The 19,745-nt window shown below is 28.7% G+C and overlaps 2 protein-coding genes across 2 annotated transcripts; one reads left to right on the plus strand and one right to left on the minus strand.

The window, feature by feature from the left end:
* Nucleotides 1-249: 249 nt before the first annotated feature.
* On the plus strand, nucleotides 250-6,592 carry Nmnat (nicotinamide mononucleotide adenylyltransferase). Its single transcript, XM_085203771.1, has 7 exons — nucleotides 250-602; nucleotides 937-1,048; nucleotides 1,498-1,609; nucleotides 3,279-3,494; nucleotides 3,898-3,999; nucleotides 5,251-5,411; nucleotides 5,804-6,592. The coding sequence occupies exons 1-7, from the start codon at nucleotides 527-529 to the stop codon at nucleotides 6,453-6,455; spliced, it is 1,431 nt and encodes a 476-aa protein (XP_085059897.1). The 5' UTR covers nucleotides 250-526; the 3' UTR covers nucleotides 6,456-6,592.
* A 6,752-nt stretch (nucleotides 6,593-13,344) lies between these two features.
* Nucleotides 13,345-15,517, minus strand: beta4GalT7 (beta-1,4-galactosyltransferase 7). The gene is made up of 3 exons (XM_085203772.1): nucleotides 15,288-15,517; nucleotides 14,070-14,607; nucleotides 13,345-13,735 (listed from the first exon to the last, which is right to left on the minus strand). The coding sequence occupies exons 1-3, from the start codon at nucleotides 15,424-15,426 to the stop codon at nucleotides 13,495-13,497; spliced, it is 918 nt and encodes a 305-aa protein (XP_085059898.1). The 5' UTR covers nucleotides 15,427-15,517; the 3' UTR covers nucleotides 13,345-13,494.
* Nucleotides 15,518-19,745: the final 4,228 nt, after the last annotated feature.

A 19,745-nucleotide genomic window follows, 5' to 3' on the forward strand; every position in this document is an offset into this window, starting at 1 on the left:
CGGCGTCCTTGGTCACAGATAAACAAATACTTTGTTTTTTATAATATTATTAAACATATATTTATTTATTAATTTAAACATGTTTATAACTAAAGTACAATACGATTATATGATATTGAATATTTTATTTAAGCTTAAAAAATCACCAGAGTAAAACATTATTATTATTTATTATTAACATGGCTGCTATGATGTCAATCGTATACGATTGTTAAACACATTATTGATTGTAGTACAACACATATTATATTTATTTTTTATTTTTATCACTACTTTTGATTAGAAATAAAATTTCACACAATAGTCACTTTAAGCTGGCAACCAAGCGAAAAAGTAATCAATGAATGCAAATTCCAATTTTGTTATGACTTTGAAGTTTGACTATTTGCAAGTCGTATTCGTAGTCGTCGGTAACTTGCGACTTCTTATTTTAGTACTTAACTAGCACAAACAAGTATTGTTAAAATATATAAATTTATATGAAAAAACATTACTTTTGAGTTCTTTTCCTTATAACATAACTAAAATGTCTCAAGGAAAAATAGTATTGATGGCTTGCGGTAGTTTCAGTCCGCCGACTTACATGCATTTACGAATGTTTGGTAAGTTTTTTGGCATTGAAATTGCCTTTATTATTTCATCGAATGTAATCATAAGCAAATATATATAAGCCTTTATCTAATTGGTGTCGAGATATATACACAAAATATTTCCTACATTAGTATAGTAGATAATATTCTTTGGTCATTTACGTATATGATTAAATTGTGTAATACGAAACGAAGACGAAAAAAATATTAATTTAAAAATATTTTACTGTCACTTAGTTTTTTCGATTATTTCCATAAAAAAATGTTTTATAAATGCTTGTGAAATATTGTCTTATTAAGTTAAATTATAAGAAAAATAAAACTTATATTTTATGTACATTTCCAGAAATAGCAAGAGATTACATCCATTCTTTGAACCTGGGTACTGTAGTGGGAGGTATTGTGTCTCCAGTCCATGATGCATATGGAAAGAAGGATCTTGTTGCCGCACACCATAGGTAAATATACAAATGTAAATGTTTTTTCATTTGATTTTCTTAGCAAAATATAATTCTTAATATTTATATATAAGTAAAATAATTTATATATAATTCTTAATTATTGATATATTGTAGGACACATACAATATTGCTAAATTTTGATTTAAATGATGATATATTTTTTGTTCTTTAACATAATTGTTTATAAAGTATGTAATAATATTATTCAATTTCTAAATTTTCCTACATGGCAGATTGTGCAGAGGGCACATAGTGTTAAGACCCTACCCTTTCTGTCCAATTTTGAGGTATTGTGTGTTGACAAGAGCAAAGAAATGAAAACAATTTAAATAAAGTTATTCCCCAAGTTTAGGTAAAAACCATAATTAATGTGTACAGATGCTTCCTCATCCATATTTATATCTTACATGTAAATATTTTATATTTTTCTTTATTTTACAACATAGAATAACCATGCTGAAATTAGCATTGAAGTCATCAGGATGGATCAAAATATCCGAATGGGAATCACAACAGTCTGGATGGACCAGAACTAAATTATCATTACAATATCATCAAGTAAGTTAGATTATATTATTATTTCATTAAACTGCAATTTTGTTCCCATAGTAAAATATCTCTCTAAATAAATAGATAGTCTATAGGATAGGCAACACAAAAAGATATATCAGATTAAACCAATAGTTCTTAAGATTACTGCATTTAACCAAAGAACTTCAGCTTTACAATATCTTAATATAAAAGTATAGATTCACTATGTACAAATGGCCCATATTAGTTAGCTAGTGTATTTGGTTATATTTTTATATTATTTGGTATTATAGTGCAGTGGTGCCACATCTGACTTGAAACCAGACAGTTGTAGGTTCAATTCCCACTGGAGGGAATACTCTGGTAAAAACACTAAGTGCGAGGTTAAGTCCCAATACTCAATAAGCAACATCTCAAATAGATTATCTTAACTAGATACCCTGCGTACCCTGCTATTTGGAAAAAAGCATTAAGCAACTTTTTTTATGCTGTCAAATTTGTACTGATTTTACTAGCCTTCAGCCTTGAGATTTAATTTTTTTAATTTACTTTTTACTCCAATGTTTCACTGATAAAGAATATTATGAAAACAATGACTTGTTATATTTTATCTATTTTTGGTTTATCTTTTAACTGAATTGACATGAAGTTAATAGATTTAAGTAACATCGTAAATTTATTGACTTAATGTGATAGTTTGCATACCATTGCATAGCATTGCCTCCAGATTTCGGCGGAAAATAAGGAATGGAAGTGTCTTAACATTAGGTTCCCAGCTTATTTCTACTACTCTTCTATGTGTGAGATACATCATGAAAAGTATTGAATAATCATAAGAAGTTAGATTTAATTAAAACTCTTTTTTCTAGAATTAATATTTTTTTATGCCATTAACACGTTAATGCAAGAAAAAATGTAAGAAGTGTATAAAAATTTCAATTCGAAAATTATTTCTCTGCCGCAACCCGCGATGCAGGAAAAATGTTAAACTTAGCTAAATGTACTTACTTAGTACCATTGCAAGAATTTGACAAAAAGTTACAATTCGTGACTCACTTTATATAGTGAAATAGAATATGCATTCGTGACTCATATATCGATCAGTCTGCCTGAAGGACGATCGAGAAGGCTAAGTTTACTTTAGTCTATTTGCTGTACTACTTAAGTACATATATGGAATGGCGTCGATTTCCATACTAGATCAAGGTGAAAATTATTTTTAGTTGTAATTTTATATTAATCATAGGTTATATTTATACTGTGTTTTTGTCAGCACCACTTTAAATGAAACCTAACCTATTACTATTCTATAATACATTTAAAAAAAATCCCAAAAATTAACGATTTTTTTTTTCAAACAAATTCAATAATAAAATTATCATTGTAAAATAGGCATACGCCTCATTCCGAATTTGCGTCATAGGTATCGGCGGCAAAGATTCAAAGTTGTTTATGGTTGTGGGTGTAATTCCCACTCGGGGGAATTAATTGTATAATATTTTTACATTGAGCAGCATTGGCATTAAGTCGGGGGTACTCAAAGTCTCGAGAAGTCGGTCGAAACTGCGGAACGGAATATCTTAACACTACGTTTGCTTTGTCTACCTTGCCATGTCCGGGATAGAGGGTGAAAGAAAAAAAAAACTATAAAATGATTGAAAAATCGAAGCAAGCGGGCATTTTTTGTGCATTACAGGATACAATAAACGGACATATATCGCCTCTAAACATCAACACACGGCGCCCGTCGTGGCTACCAGACGACATTTTGAATGTCAACAACATAGACGAGCCGGACAACATTAATTATAGGTTGAACGGCAACAGCGACGACAGCGTCACGGTCAAACTGTTGTGCGGTGCTGATTTGTTGGAGTCCTTCGCCACGCCCGGGCTGTGGTCTGATGAGGATGTAAGTATAATTTATAATTAATACAACTACGTACGTATGTATACGTATAATATTGTTTCATATAATATGGTAGTGTTTTTAATTTTTATTCAATTAATTTAAAACATTTGTAGTACATTATTCCAGAAAAAAAAATATATTTTTGCTCTCTTTCTTTCTATTAACAATAACTGTCAAATGTCATACATGTTCAATTTTAATTTAAGATTTATAATTATAAAACAGGACAAAGCATGGCATTATGTTCTCTCACTCAACACGCAATGTATCAAAAATTCGGTGGAAAGTAGGGAAAGGGGTGTCTTAACACTAGCATTTTTTTTATTCAGCTTTATACGGGATATAGCGTGAAGCTATTATCAAATAAAGAAATAATTGACTTTTAAAATTAAATATATTTCAGCTAGAAACAATAGTAGGCCGCCATGGCCTAGTAGTAGTGACACGCGCGGGCAGTGATCCTGGAAGGTTTATATACGATTCTGACATGTTGTATAGATATAGAGTAAGTATATATTTTTTTAAAATTTTTATATAAGAACTAGTGGGCCCGGAAGCGGCTACGCCCGCGAAAATATAAGCCTAAATAATTAAAATAAGTTAAAAAATAATAATAAGTGGAGATTTATTATTAGAAAAAATATCTGAGTAACCGAAATGAACAAACAAAAGAAGTAAAAGTAACTAAAGGAAATTTTTAATATTAGAAAAAGAACCTAAAGTTTGCCGTGCGCGCGTACTAAACATTTTTCTATATTAAATAATTAGTATTAATATTAATAATTAGTATTAATAATTAGTCGGTCATACTATACCACTCGTAGGCTAGGTCATTTGGAATCAGTGACATCTTAATTATTTATTAGAATGTTATACAGTAAACTATAATTTCAATCTAGATGAAATGCTTAAAGTGACTATTATATTTATTTTCACAAGGATGAATATCAAATTATAGAAATCATCTAATTTTTGTTAATGTATACAAATCTATATCGGCGCGCGCCATGTACGCGTTAAGCAAACTCACTTTGGGTGACGTTTTCTTAAAACAACAAACTTTGCAAGCCGTTGCTTAGCAACGCGTATCGACGATTGTTATTAACATGGCGGAATAAATTGCTTGTCAAATTAATTATTTTAATATATTGGTATATATCAAAAATATTACAAATATGAGAAAAAAAAGTATCCTATGTTCATCCCGGGACCCTCAAGTATCTCTATATGAGTATTTTATCACAATTAAATTAGCGGTTTGGCCCTGATTGCGTAAAAGACAGACAGACAGACAGAGTTACTTTCGAATTTATAATATAGGTATGGATTAAAACCTATAACTTCCAAGCACCGATTATTGAACACATTATATGATTTTGTTTACATTTTTTTAATATATATAAATTGTGTTATAATTTAAAATATAAATAAAGAAAAAGTAATATAACACAAATTTTAATATATAGGGCAGTCATGGCGCAGGGTCACAACGTGTGACTGTAAACGCGACTAGTTGTGGATCCGATCGAAATATTTATTTAAATTTATATTTTCATTTCTTCGTTCTGGTCTTGAGGCAAAGCGCGGCGTTAAGTTCCACCGCTCAATAAGCAATGCCTCCAGAAAATCGGTGGAAAGTGGGGAACAGAGTGTCTTAACACTAGGTTCTTTCTGGCCACCCTGCTGTGTGCGGAATACAGCATGAAACTAATTTGAATTAATATTTTTTTATAATATTTGCCTTTTAAATTTCCAGAAAAATGTAACTCTAGTCACAAATTACATAGCAAATGAGGTTAGTTCCACAGTCATTAGACGGTTACTTCGACGCGGTGAGAGTGCCAAATATCTGACTGACGACGCAGTTTTGATGTATATAAGGCAAAATAGACTGTATGGGTCTATTCCGTGTGTTACGTGAGTATTGCTTTTTTTTTTGAATTTTTTGTAATTTTTTCGAGGCCTTATTTTTTTTATGTGAAAATAATTTTATGATTTTTCTTTGTTTTAAAAAAGCATTTACATTTTAAAGTATTTTTTCAAATTATTTGATATAGATAAAATTACTAATACGTTTGTAATTTTTTACAATTTCCATGTTACACACACCTTATTGGTGATACTTATTAGTATTACGCATTTTTTATTTCTGTTTTGTCACTTTAATTTACTAAAGCGTTACTTTAGACAATTTTATTTACAATGAAAATGATATATTTTTATATAATTTTCACATACAAGTTGGTATGATATATTTTCCAAAAAAAATACTAAATAATATGCTTATCTTACACGCTGCTCGGAAACAGTGAGTATAACGTATTAAACGATCTAATAGCTAAGTATGAAAAGTCACCAGAAGACATTATAATGACGTCACCTCATGAAGAAACAAGCTTCAAAAACATACTAATATCAATACGCGACAAACCATCAATAATAGACGAAACAATAACCGTGAAACGACCGAAAAAGACGAATTTCCTCATGCCCAGCAATACTATAAGTCCGACATTGGATCCAAAACCTAAAATGGCGTATGTAGACAAAGTTCCGACGAATTATGTGCCGGGGAAAGCCGTGAAAATAATAAGTGATACGAAAAAACACGCAATCGATGAGGATAAGGTAGGTTTTGTGGAAAATTCATATAGTTCACTCGATAGTTATCTGTCAAAGGACAGTGATTACGATTTGTATAGACGTAGGGTAAGCGAGGGTAATATGGAACAGGTAAAGGAAGTTAGGAAAAAACGTTGCACGTCCACCATAAGGAAGTTGAAACCGGATGAAATGAAAAAGAGTAAGTCGGAAGTGAGCAAGCTTTGCGATAAAGTCAAAAGTATTAAGCTCAAAGATAAAGATAAGAATTATACGACGCGCAGTTGCAATGATATTGTCAAGTTGATTTTGACTAAACATGGTATTCACGTGATTAGCGATACAGAAGCGATAGTTTAATTTTTTTTTAAATTATGAAATGCTAGTATATTATAATTAAAGTTTCTACAATTTTTACCCAAATCAAAAGAAATTAAGATTATGTAAAAAATGGTGATATTAATCACTTTTCAAAGTATTGGCAGCATTGGGAATTATCCAATAATTAAATAGTTGGAGCTAGGGAAATATATTGGGCTGAAACATTTCTTTTACTTTTATTCTAAATATTTATCTTTATACTTATAATTAATAAATAATAAGCATTTTTAAGATAACGACGGGAATTTTAAATTATTAATATTAATCTTGTCTATTGAAATATGAAAGAAAAATTAAAAGTATCGTCTTCATTTTATTAAAAAACTGCATACATTTTGCTTATAATATTTCCATTAAAAAATAATATAAGTAAAGAAACCGTTTACTTATTTTCTGATATTTTTTTAAATAATTTATTATTACATCGTAACAAAAAAACTGGTGAAAGATTATGAAATAAAATAATTGTATCGATATTTCTAAATTGATTCTAATAGTGCATTGGTAATAATCTGTCTTCCAATTAAAAAATCTGAATAAAAATAAGTCAAAGTATTATTATTTACTCAGTGTGTGCCAAAGTTTCTAATTAAAAAAAATATTGTTTATAAGTTATATGATAATTATGAATATTGGACGTTTTATAAATATTACGTTTATCATCTGTTATAGGATTTAAATTTTAATTGTGACGTAGAATAGAGATGTTGAGATTAAGAAAAGAATTTGATTCCGGGTTTGTGTAATTATAATCGATAAGAAATGATTACGAAACTATTATGAATTACGTAACATTGTCAAAATATCGTCAATTGTACGGAAATTATATTTATATACTATGTATTTTTATTATATTTATAGTATGATATGTATTTACAGTATGAATATGTATATCGCACTCAAAAACTGATAGTGTCTTACCTCAAAAATTGGTTATGGGGAGTTACCGTAGAATTTTTAAATAAACACTACGGTTAGTTAAATGTAAAAAATTTGGAGTTAAGGCGCTTTCATAGTAACAGTTTGATACTCTATATAATATGGTAATAATCTCAGTGACATTGCACTTATTTATTAGGCAAGGGATTCAATTTTCGACATTTATTTGTATATCATTAATGTTATTAACGTATAATAAGTAAAAAAGTACAATGTCACTGAACTATAGTAGCACAAATAATATATCGTTAGTATCTAAAAATGTAATTTAACTTTTTAATACGCTGTCTTCTTAATATAAATTTTTTTTTTCAATATGTATTAAATATCAACAACGACTGTAAAAAATAGAATTTTATCTTAATCAAATATATAGATTATACGGTATGAAATAGCAAAAGCGATTAAATAAAATGCTATAAGTTGGTTTGCGAATTAAAGGGTTAATATTAAATATATTATATATAGTTATAATATTAAAAATATATATATCACATAAAAAAAATATTATAAATTTAATGTCAATATGATAATAATCTTTAGACTTTTATTATTAATAACGTAAGTACTATGTTATATTCAAATGTATACCACCTTTACCCTGTCTCTTTCGATACATTGGACCGATATTGGTAGTATTCTATTTAAAAAATCTATTTCAGTAACCGTATGACCAAGTTTTTAGACGCATGTTTTCTATAAAATAATAAATTAAACATGTGACATGTTTGATTCTCAAACAGGGTAAATATTAGGATCGAAATACTTCCTCTCAATAAACTAGCATTTTCTTAATTTAAATAAATTAATATTTATCATCAATTAAAAAAAAACATTACTATATCATATACTCGTAGATTGTGTGGAATCGATACGAAAGAAATTCGGGGGAAAATCGATATCAAAAATACTGGAATAATAAAATATGAACCTGTTAAAATTGGCCAAACAGTACGTGCCCATTAGATATGTCAAAATTTAAATGATAACTGTCAAAATAGAATTTTTAGATGTGTCTTTTTGAATTACTTCTCTGTGATATTTTCTTTCTACCTATGATTGTGCCAAATTAGCACAAAATATATACTCATCGAAAATATAGTTTGTAATTAGGATATACGTAGTATTTGTATCAGCTAAAGGATATCCTTTGGTAATATGGTTAAACTTTATGTGTTTTTTTAATTAATTAAAATGTGTACATTGAAATAAACTGCTCCTATACTGTTCAGTATAAGGAAAATTAAAAATGAAGAAAGTATCAAATTAAAAATTGATGTTTGCAAAGGTAAGCAATGTGTATTATATAAAGATCAGATATTGTTAAATAAACAAATATAACGTAATTTTATATCTTTAAAAACACTACTAAAATTTGTATCGATTTTTATTCGATATGAGACATAATTTCACTACAGAGATTAATTTGACAGTTCATTGACATAATATAGGAGACCTCTATTATCAAAAGAGCTGGCACGCTCGAAGTGCCATAAATAAAGGACCGAACCGATTATCAAAAGATATCCATATCTTTTAAATTTATTATAAAATTTCTAATATATATATATATATATTCTTTATCGTCTTTTAGACTTATTTATGATATAATATAAATTATTATCAACATACTTTATATTTTTTTTGTAACTCATTGTCTTCCAAGATAGATGTTGTATTTGTTAGCTTAGTCGTTGTATATGTATTAATGTTTGTTCCTTTCAAGTAGTAAAGCTTCTATGGAAATAAAAAAAATAATTCGATGTGTATTTTTATTCTGTATCTCCCCTGTTTTATTTTTTTTCTATCGAGGCTTTACTTTTTGGACATTGCAAATACTTAATTATGTCGTAAAATCGTAGTTTTTTTTTAATTTTATGCAATATTTTCTAAATATTTTACCTTTTATATACTTGAAAAAATCGGTATATGGGTAAAAAGTAAAATTTTAATAAAATATAGGAAAATGATGAAACGCGAATTGAAAATTATGATTTTTATGTGCTTTCTCTCTCTAGTCTGTTACAAAGACTACTAACGTTGCTACTTTCAATAATAGCATTTTTAGTAATTTAATTACTTAAATATATAATTAATTTTATCAGCCTGAGCTTATCTGTTAACTGATGTATAAGCAAGGTGGGCAAAGACAACTTTGTATAGACTTCGTTCTCCACTTCGCCTGAATTTAAAAAATGCGTAATAGGTGAAGGAACTCCATACTGCACTTTATTTAAAGAATATTATATTTAATAAGTTAATTAATTTGGAATGTAGTAAAATTTAAAACTGCACTTGTTAAATACCGCCGTGATACAATCAAGCAATTATAAATTTACAAAATAAATAGATCAATAAACCTGATTCATGTTGTATCCCGCATATAGCAGAGTAGGCACAGGGAACCTAGTGTTAAGACACTCACGTTCCCCACTTTCCACCGAATTTTTCGAGGCATTGCGTGTTGAATGGTGAAATTCAACGCCGGGCTTTTTGTCTTGGTGCCAGAGAGAAGAAATGTAAATATTAATTAATAATAATTTATTCGTTCTAGTGGGGATCGAACCCACAACCGTCGCGTTACAGTCATACCTTTGTGCCTATGCGTTCGACGGTCTCACTAATAAATTAAATTGGATAACGATTTGAGGAAGCTATCATGTTGCAGTGGTGCAAAGTTTAACTATATATATTGATGAGTTGACGATGACAGTGGGTTCGAATCCCATTCGTGAGTATTTTTATATTTATATTGCTGAAGTCTATCAATATATCATTATGCATTAAAACCTGGTTGCTATGTGTGTAAAGCGTGAAGCTGAAAAAAATGTATCATGTAAATAGATTGTAACTTTTTTTTTCCTATTTTTCATTATAGGGAGGGAGTTGCGCGTTGTAGCTGACATGTTGCGCGCCTCGCGAGTGAGCAGGATGGTGCGCATTGTGGAATCTTTGATCATATCTTCCTGCTTTTAGTAATCCAATAGTATATTTAGTTTTATTTATGCCATACAAAACCAAAACAATATTTGTGGGCACATCACTTATAAAGTGTTTTAGTCTAGAGCCTATATAATATTGGTGACTAATTTCTCATTTATTTTGTGTACATTGTTTTGTATTTGTTTATATGTTCGAAAATTTGTTACCAATTATTTTCTTTCCTTTAATTTAAAATTTTAGTTGTAAATTAGATTCTATATCGTTGTTAATTATTCGTAAAAAAACAACTGTCAGAATAACAAGCGATATTCAATATATATGCCTTTAGAAGGACGAAACGTAGAAAATAGTTGCTTCAAATGTGATAGCAAAAGTGATATTATTGGATAGAAACGCGTGCTTTTCTAAATAATAACTTTGAAATAATGAACTATTAGATAGCTTTTAAAATATATCAGGTGACTTAGTTTTTAGAATTTACAAAAGATGTTAACTATTAGCTTTTTTAAATATTTTTAAATTTAACAAATTGTGTACTTAAAAATAAATTAATATTTTCACGAAGAATGTTGTTTGTAATTGCTTATACGCAATTAAAAATATAGTTTATTTAAAAAAAATGTAATTATCATCGTCATTCATTTATGTTTTCAATTATGTAGTAACTTTTCGTTAAAAAAATATTGTTGCTTTATGTTGACACCAAGAAGTAAGTAGTATATTCAGTTTAAAAAGTAATAATTTTAATTTAATAAATTTAATATAATATTAATTAAATAATTATAATATTCATTTAATAGTATTAAAAGTAATTTAATAATAAATTTAATATTTTTATTTATTTTTAATATTTTAGCAGACTATGACATTTTCAAATTTTAAGGCTATTTCATACTACTTTGTTATTTCTAAAAAAATGTATACCAATTTTATTTTCATTATTAAATATTTTTTTAAGCAAAAATTCTAGTTAGTGATACGATCAGCCATATTTTTTTATAAAAAATATATTTTTAGATGGATTTTAGATAGAAATTTGGCTTCAAAATAAAAAGAAATATTTTAGATTTTGTTATGAATTAATTTTATTGAATAGATATATCTTTTCTCTGTTTTATTTTGCTCATATATTTAAAAAAATGACAAATAAAAATTATAACATTATTTTAGTTAATATAGCTTGACTTTCGATGTTGTTTCTTTCAAATTACCAACTAAGAATTTACTTGATTATTTTCACAAATACAATTTAATAGTGTGCTTAAAAACAAACGTTATTTTTATAAACATTTATATTTTGACTGAGCTAAAATGTACTTTTGCAATGAATCTAGTTAGGACACTTAACGCCGCGCTTTTTTTAGTCAATATTTTCTCGAATAAGTTATATTATAGAATCTTTATTACATTGTCTCATATACTTTGAAAATAAACAAAGATATATTTTTAAAATAAAACTAAAAGTTCAATTTATAGTAATAATAAAAGACATCCAAAAATCACGCAATAATATTTTTATCGTAGAAATTAAATAGATGATAAACTATTGTGTAAAATCTTTTTAAATTACTTCATTGCACTATAAATATGAAATAGAAAATTTACAATGTTATTATATCGTACAGTAGAAATTCGATGAACCGGACTATTTGTTATACATGCATTTGTGTATTAAATATTTAATAAGCCGTGATCATTTACTCTAACATTTGGCTTTCAATCAAATGTCAAGCATTTACATAATTTTACCGGATTATCGAATATCGACTGTATTTATTAGTTTTAATGCAATATCAAACTTACAATTAAATGCTTCTGCCATTAAAATACTTGATGTACTTAATTTTGCTTATTAAATATAATCTGTCACAAATTCCTTACTCAAATAAATGGCTTTATGCATATAGTCTTTCTTTTTATTGATTATTTCTTATTTGGGAGAAATATATCTAACAGGAAAATATCATGTTTAAATGACATGATTTTTTCTCTCGCAATATGCCGCATATATTTCCCTACCCATAGTCTTAATTTCAAGTGTTTTGTTCAATTTTCAAGTGTTTTCGTGATGAGTGGAGAAATTGAATGCCGCTATTTGTTTTGGTTACCAGTGCGAGAAGTAAGAGTGTATCATCGTCTTAGATAATAAACCTGCTAACGTTCTATTAAGCAAATTATTAAGAAACAGAAATTTCGTAAATGGATTTAGCAGGTTTACACTCCAAGACGACCATATGCATTTCATTACACCAAGTGGGAATGGAACCCACAGCTGTCTCGTTTATGTTCACGACGGCTCCATTTCTATCAAGTAAGCTTAACTTTAGAATAGGACCTCTAGAAAAATAATGTTAGGAAGTAAAACTCATATAATTAAATTTGAATAGTGTATAATTTGATATAACTAAGTGATACAAATCCTATAAAAGAGGACAGACTAGGGGTTTTTTCTTACTAACTAGTTATTATTATAATACATAGTATTTTGGTTATAACGAGTTTGATCATGTTTTATAAATGAAGTTATTTAATTAAAATAGTAAGGAACAATTATTTCAAAATAAATCCATTTCATTAAGAAATCCAAATTTAAGTTAAAAAATTGATTCATTACTTTTTTTCAGCTTACTTTTTCAATCACTGGTAAATAAAATTCATATGTTATACAGTGAAAACATGCTAACATAGACAAAAAAAATAATAATTTAAAAAATGCAGTATTCAACAGAAACTGAGTATTAAAATGAGTCAAGTCAACATATCGTCGTGGCACAGTGACACACTGTTGACTCAAAATGACGGTTGTGGATTCGATTGCCAATGGAGAGAAATGATGAATGATGGTCATGCTTTCATTTCTATTCTTTAGTAACAAGATAAAGTACAAAGGATACATTCTAACTATCCTGCTTCACGTGTAAACTTTCAAAGGTCCCGGATACTTGCACCAAGGCATAGCAGTCTTATTACAGAATCAGTTCAACATTCAAAACAGTTATAGTCACTGAATGAATCTCTACATTATTTGTTGTTTTTTGTCTGAAACATACTGGCACAGTGGCACCATTTGTGACTGAACAGGATGTAAGTGGGTTTGATTCCCACTCAGAGGATTTATTTTAATACAATATATTTTTTAATTCTTCTTTACTTTTAAAGGCTCCGGACATTGACACCAAGGTGTAGCAGTTTTATTACAATACAGTTCAACATTCAAAACCGTTATAGGCAATGAATCTATCACTACACTGTGTGTATTGTGTATTTTGTATGAAACATCATGTATGCCAGTCACTCTGTCTCTCCGTCGAGTGATCTCCCTTTGATTGTAGCATTTACGCATGTCGCGTTTTCTATATGTTTTGTCATGGATGTGCCTGTAAATTTAAATAGATAATAATTCAAATGAAGTATTAGATACATTAACACAATGATAGTGGGTTTGATAATCACTTGTGAGAATTATATATTTAATATTTTCATGGTTCTATTAAAAGCATGGCATTGAGTTTCACCACTCAACACACAATGCCTCTAGAATGCGGTGGAAAGTTAGGGAACAATATCTCAATACAATGTTTCCCTGGTTACCCCTACTTACACTCCTAAGTACAGGATATAGACTGAACATACAAAACAAAAAAGCACCAGTGTCTAACTGCAAAGTGAAATAATAAAAGAAAAGATATTAATTTAAAAACAACAACATACTTAAAAGTATTCTCAGTTCCGGTAGTAATATTCTCTGGTCTCATAACTTTGATATGAGCATCTCGTAGTCTTACATAGAATTCATCATCTTCCAGCCCCCAACCCCAATAATTATTTGACATACCCTTAACTAAATCAAAATATTCCCTTTTTATTAATAAAATACCTCCAATGAAAGTATCATAATGATATTTAGGATGTGTTTGAGGAGAAGATATGTGAAAGGCACAGTTGTTTGGATATCTATAGCTTAAATTATCATTTAATGGTAATAAGTCAACATCATGCATTGCTATATAATCATAGTCATTCCTTGTATAAATAAAACCAACATTTATAAGTGAGGCTCGGTTAAATCTATTATTGTCTTTCTGTTGAACAATGAAAATGTGAAAGGGTATTTTTTGTTTGTTAAGAAACTTGTACATGTGTGGGACAAACTCTAACAATTCTTCAAATCTATCTCTGAATGGCACTATTATTGCTAATTTCTTCTTTTGCAGTATTGAATATGAAGATATCTGGGGGCTCTTTATATCTGGAATGATAGAAGTTTACCTTCAAGGTATGAGGCAATTGTGGCACAACAATGTAGTTTGCGTGGGAAGAATTATTTAGAAAAGCAGAACTCAATGAGTTCTGCTTTTCAAGAATAACTTTTTTTAGTGTCATTCTTTATCCTGAACTTAGCAGGGTAGGCAGAGGGACCTAGTGTTAACCACTTTCTGCCGAATTCTGGAGGCATTGCGTGTCGTGCAATGGAACTTAATTCTGCATTTTATCTTGTCACATGGGTGAAGAAATGGACTTATTACATATTTCAATTCATCGGGAAGGAATCGAACCCACAACCTGTCGCGCTTGGACTCACATGTTAGTGTTTTAGGTTCTCTCTGTAAAATACATCATCAAGGTGTAAAAAAAAGTAACATAAAAATAGACTCAGTACAATGTTAACAATAATTTTTAGTTTACAGTAGATATTTATTTTTAGTTTACAGTAGATATTTAGATCTTTAATATATGCAAAAGCAAAACTGAAAACTAAGTTTTTGTCAAGTAAAAGTCAATCCACCAATGTACATTAACTTTATGGAATTAATCAACTAAACATTCTTAAATTATAGTTATGTTAAAACATATGATTATATCTATTGTAGCATATTACATAATCGATTTAGTTTTGTTATTAATCTTATCTTTAATTTAGAAACATACCTGTCTGTGCGATTGGTAGAGATGCTAAAAAGCATCCCATTATAAAAGTGAAACCTAAACATATTGTGAGACACTTTGAGCCCGTTATTCTGTAACCCATTAAATTAAATCTCACTCTAAACATTAAAATATTTAACATGTATTAATTTTATTGTCACTTTTCATTATTTTAATAAAAATAAACAAAATAACACATACTACATATTTCGAAAAGCTGTGTAATTTTATTAATTGTCAAAGTCAAATTGACAATGTCAATTGTCAATACAATAGTGATGCTTTGCGCTTATAGCTTAAATAAAAAAATAACGAACGTACGAAATCAAAGAACAGAAGAGAACTAATAGATTGTATTATTTATTTTGGTGCATTTTAATACTTTACGGCAAATTTTGTCTGTTCTTGTGCTATTGATATTTTTGTGATTTCTAGACGTTTAATAATTGCTTTTAAAGTATTTTAGGAAGGCTAGTGAACTCCTTTGACTATAAAATAATATATGTGAACGTGGCGATTTAAACATAAGCTCAAAAAATTTACTTATAAAACAATAAATTTACGATTTGTAATTTTAAATTAATTTTCGTGACTTATACCTAAGGACTTATACCTATATAAGAGGTATAAGGATAGCCTTATACCTCTTATATCTACTTTTAATACAATTACTAAATATGAAATGAACTTTTCTATTATTTTTTTAAATACAAATTTGTCCACGGTGGAATAATAAACTTCGTTATATTTGTAAAAAGAGAAATATATAATGACCAGTATTTTTTGCAAATATTAAGGAAATTATAAAATTACTGCTAATATGTGAAGATAAACTTCAATCAACGTAATAAAGAAACAGAATATTACACACAATGAGAAATTATAACATTTTATACTTCATTGTAACTTCATTGTGACCTATTAATAGAAACATAAAGCAATACATTATTCTTTCCTGACTAAAACGCGTATATTTTGTGGCGAGCGCGTAGAAGGAAGACATTAATTCAGTTTAAACACAATCTGTATTGGGTTAACCGTTATTAGCTTTACTTAAATGTTGTTTGAATTGCTAATTCGTGAACGCATGAATAGGTGGTTTTCACGCTATGTTATATTAAGTACTGGCGGTTAATATATAAAATTTCTAGGGCACAATTTTATATCTAGCTTCTATGTTGAGGATAACTTTGGATATATTTATTAATATTACAGAGTTATTTATTTTTCTAATTTCAAATGTATTTGGTCTTAGCTGAACTGATCTTTTTTTGGTTTCTTTTTAATTTTTTGTTAGGAAAATGCCTTACTTACTCCTACGCCCATAAATATATCTAGGGTTTTCTTAGGTTTTGATAAAATTAATGTTTTGATTCTGAATTTGTGGAGAACCCAGATTTAAGTCTTATACGGTTCTCTCTAACGTGTAAAATAAAATGTTGGTAAAATATAAAATAGCTTTTATTCATATCTTCATAGCAAATATTTATGACTGCGCAACATTTTACTTATTTTATTAACAAAGCCACATTTATTTATTTTTTAAAGTGTTCTTATCGGTGTAATTAACATCACTATAATTTTAGGTGAATTATAACAATGAAGATAATTTTAGGTAAACTTTACGTGCTAATGAAATTAAGTGTATTTTCAGCATTGTTTGCTTATAATAAATTTTATATTTTATAGACGGGAAGTTTTTAAATTAAAATACGTTGTACTTTCAGTAATAATAGGCTTACGTACACAAGTAGTGCCATAGGTAATGTGTTTTAATATTTTTTTGCTTCCCGCATATAGCAGGGTAGGCAGAGGGAGCCTCGTGTTAAAATATTCCGTTTTCTACTTCTCGCTTTTTTCGAGACATTGCGTGTTGAGTATAGAATATAAACGTCGCGCTTGGACTTGTTACCAAAGCGTGAAATGAAAATAAATTATTTCCCTCAATTTGCAATCGAACCCACAACCGTCGCGTTTTCATTCAGACGGCCTCTACTCTTTACTAAGGGAGGAAAATTTTCATTGATGACAAGCAGGTTAACGTCATTTTGTGTCATCGTCTCATGACATTGAGACATGAAGACATGCGTGTATTACTTTAAAGTTTGCGGATACTTTAAAGAACGGTTGCGACAGGTTGTGGGTTAGATTCTCACACGAAGAACTGATATATTTAATATTTTCATTTCTTCGCTCTTGGTGTCGATTAAAGCGCGGCGTTGAGTTACGTTACTCGACATGCAATACAAAAAATTAAGTATATTTTCTTGTTGTAAATAAAAATATTTATTAGTCACATATAAAATTTAAAAAAATAAATTCAACATGTCAAATATTTTAATAGGTAAATTTAAAATAACAAACCTTAACCTTAGCCTGACATAGGCTTTTAAAATTATAAAAAAAATATACTCGTAACTATGTCTTAGGTCAAACTTTAGTTATGCGTAGCACGAAACGTCAACAATAAATTCCGTTTAACGCAGAACACGAGTTTAATTAATTACCTTTTGGTTTTTATACCGGGATAATTACACGTTGCTTTCTGAACTGTTGAGTTACTGCCAGGTAGATGCCAGGAGAATAAATAAAATAAAACATCTCAAAATCTTTTTCCCATATTCTTTTGGTAAAGAGAAATAGTGTTAGATACCTCTTTAACTTAATACAAAATTGTGTTACTAATTTAGTATTTTACATTCAACATCCAAATATGCAAAAAAGGAGATTCTTATTGTCTCTAGGAGTTAAATAAAGTTACATTTCACTAGATATTTTATAAGTAGGTACAATTTTTTAATCATTTACTATTTTTTACTATAAAATTTTAAATTTCTCTTTTCTTCATTTTCCCCTTATTTTGCAGTAATGGCGTATTGCGGTAATTACCTCGTAATTACACATGAAAAAAGTTAACTCGAAGCTGAAGTAGAAGCGATGTTATTAAAAATCCTACTTCTATAATCTATAACTATTAATAAAAATAAAAAAGTAACGTTCCGTTTCACATAACAATACATCAAAGTCTAACATCCAAGATAAGTTCACAAAATACAATATTTTCAGTTAGTTACGTCTCAGTTAAACGTAATTAAGTATAAGTAGTCGAAACGCTCAGTTATGGCGGTGTATATTTATTTTTTAACAATAATTGACGGTTTCGCTCCGTGAAGTAATTAAAGAAATTAACAAACAAGCATTTAAAGTCTTTTATTTATAGTACGCTCGGGGCGTAATGGATGTTATGTGGACTTAGCGTTGTGTATTTTTAAATTGACTTTTATATTTTTTAAGAATATACTTACTATAGAAATCCCCTTGCTTATTTATAGGGTAACCAAAGAATACGTAGTGTTCCGTCCCTCTGTACTTAACTTTTTATTAATTTATTTTTTAATTTTATTAATATATATCAATAAACTACTAATTCAATTCATTGCCTTTAGATATTCGCGTACTAATAGCTTCACGCTGTATCTCATATACTTATAGCAGTGTATGCAGAGAAAACCTAATGCTAAGATCATTTCATTCCAAGCTGGTTAATTCATTCCAAAGATGGTATTCAAAGCCGTGATATCTAGTTCCCAGAGACAGGAAATGAAAATAGGCCACTCCTCCGACTGGGGGATTGGGGAATCGAACCCACAACCGTCGCGTTCACAAACCTATTATTATATTTCTAAAACAATTAAATAAAAATTAACCAAGACCTACAAATAGATATCTAAACATTTTATTTATTAAATAAAGTTAAAGTAGATTCCATAAAATCCATACTATGCCTCTAGTGTCTAGTGTCTAGTCACTAGTAGCTGCGGGCAACAATTTTAATGAGCAGCTCGTATCTACATCAGGATGAATGAATGGGTGGCAATTAGACCGTTTGTAATCATAAAACTGCTGATAATCTCTTCTATTTGTTAACTTTTAAATGAACCCCTTTCTATTCATATTATATTTTCTATATATCTTTACGTCGTGAACACTTTACTCAATTATTGGGCATGATTACGTGTTACTTTTGCTATTATAATAAATTTGGTATTTAATAAATATATGGTCACATAGGGTTTTTTTTTTTATTTAATTAAGGGTATGTGTCACATAGGGTATTTCGAAATTACTATAATTAATGGAAAATGGTATAAGAATGTATTTTGTTTTATGTTTTACAATAATATCTGCACGTGATTAAGAGCAGCGTCACGGAGTCTAACTTTAAATGAGACGGATGTGGGTTCGATTCTTATTCAAGGGAGTGTGTTATTTCTATTTCATTTTCTCGTTTTGGTAAAAAATCTGGTTCGAAAATTGTGTGGGAAGTGGGGAATATCTTATGCGGGATGTAGCTAAAAAAAATAGTTGCTTACTGCTTATGCCATGTTGCTTACATATCAAAAATTAATATAATGAAAAAAATAAAAATACTAAGATAAAACATCGTGTTACAATTTGAAG

This window comes from Heliconius melpomene, chromosome 19, assembly GCF_056956725.1.
Source record: "Heliconius melpomene rosina isolate 202511_hmr_F chromosome 19, ASM5695672v1, whole genome shotgun sequence".
NCBI classification, from domain to species: Eukaryota; Metazoa; Arthropoda; class Insecta; order Lepidoptera; family Nymphalidae; genus Heliconius; species Heliconius melpomene.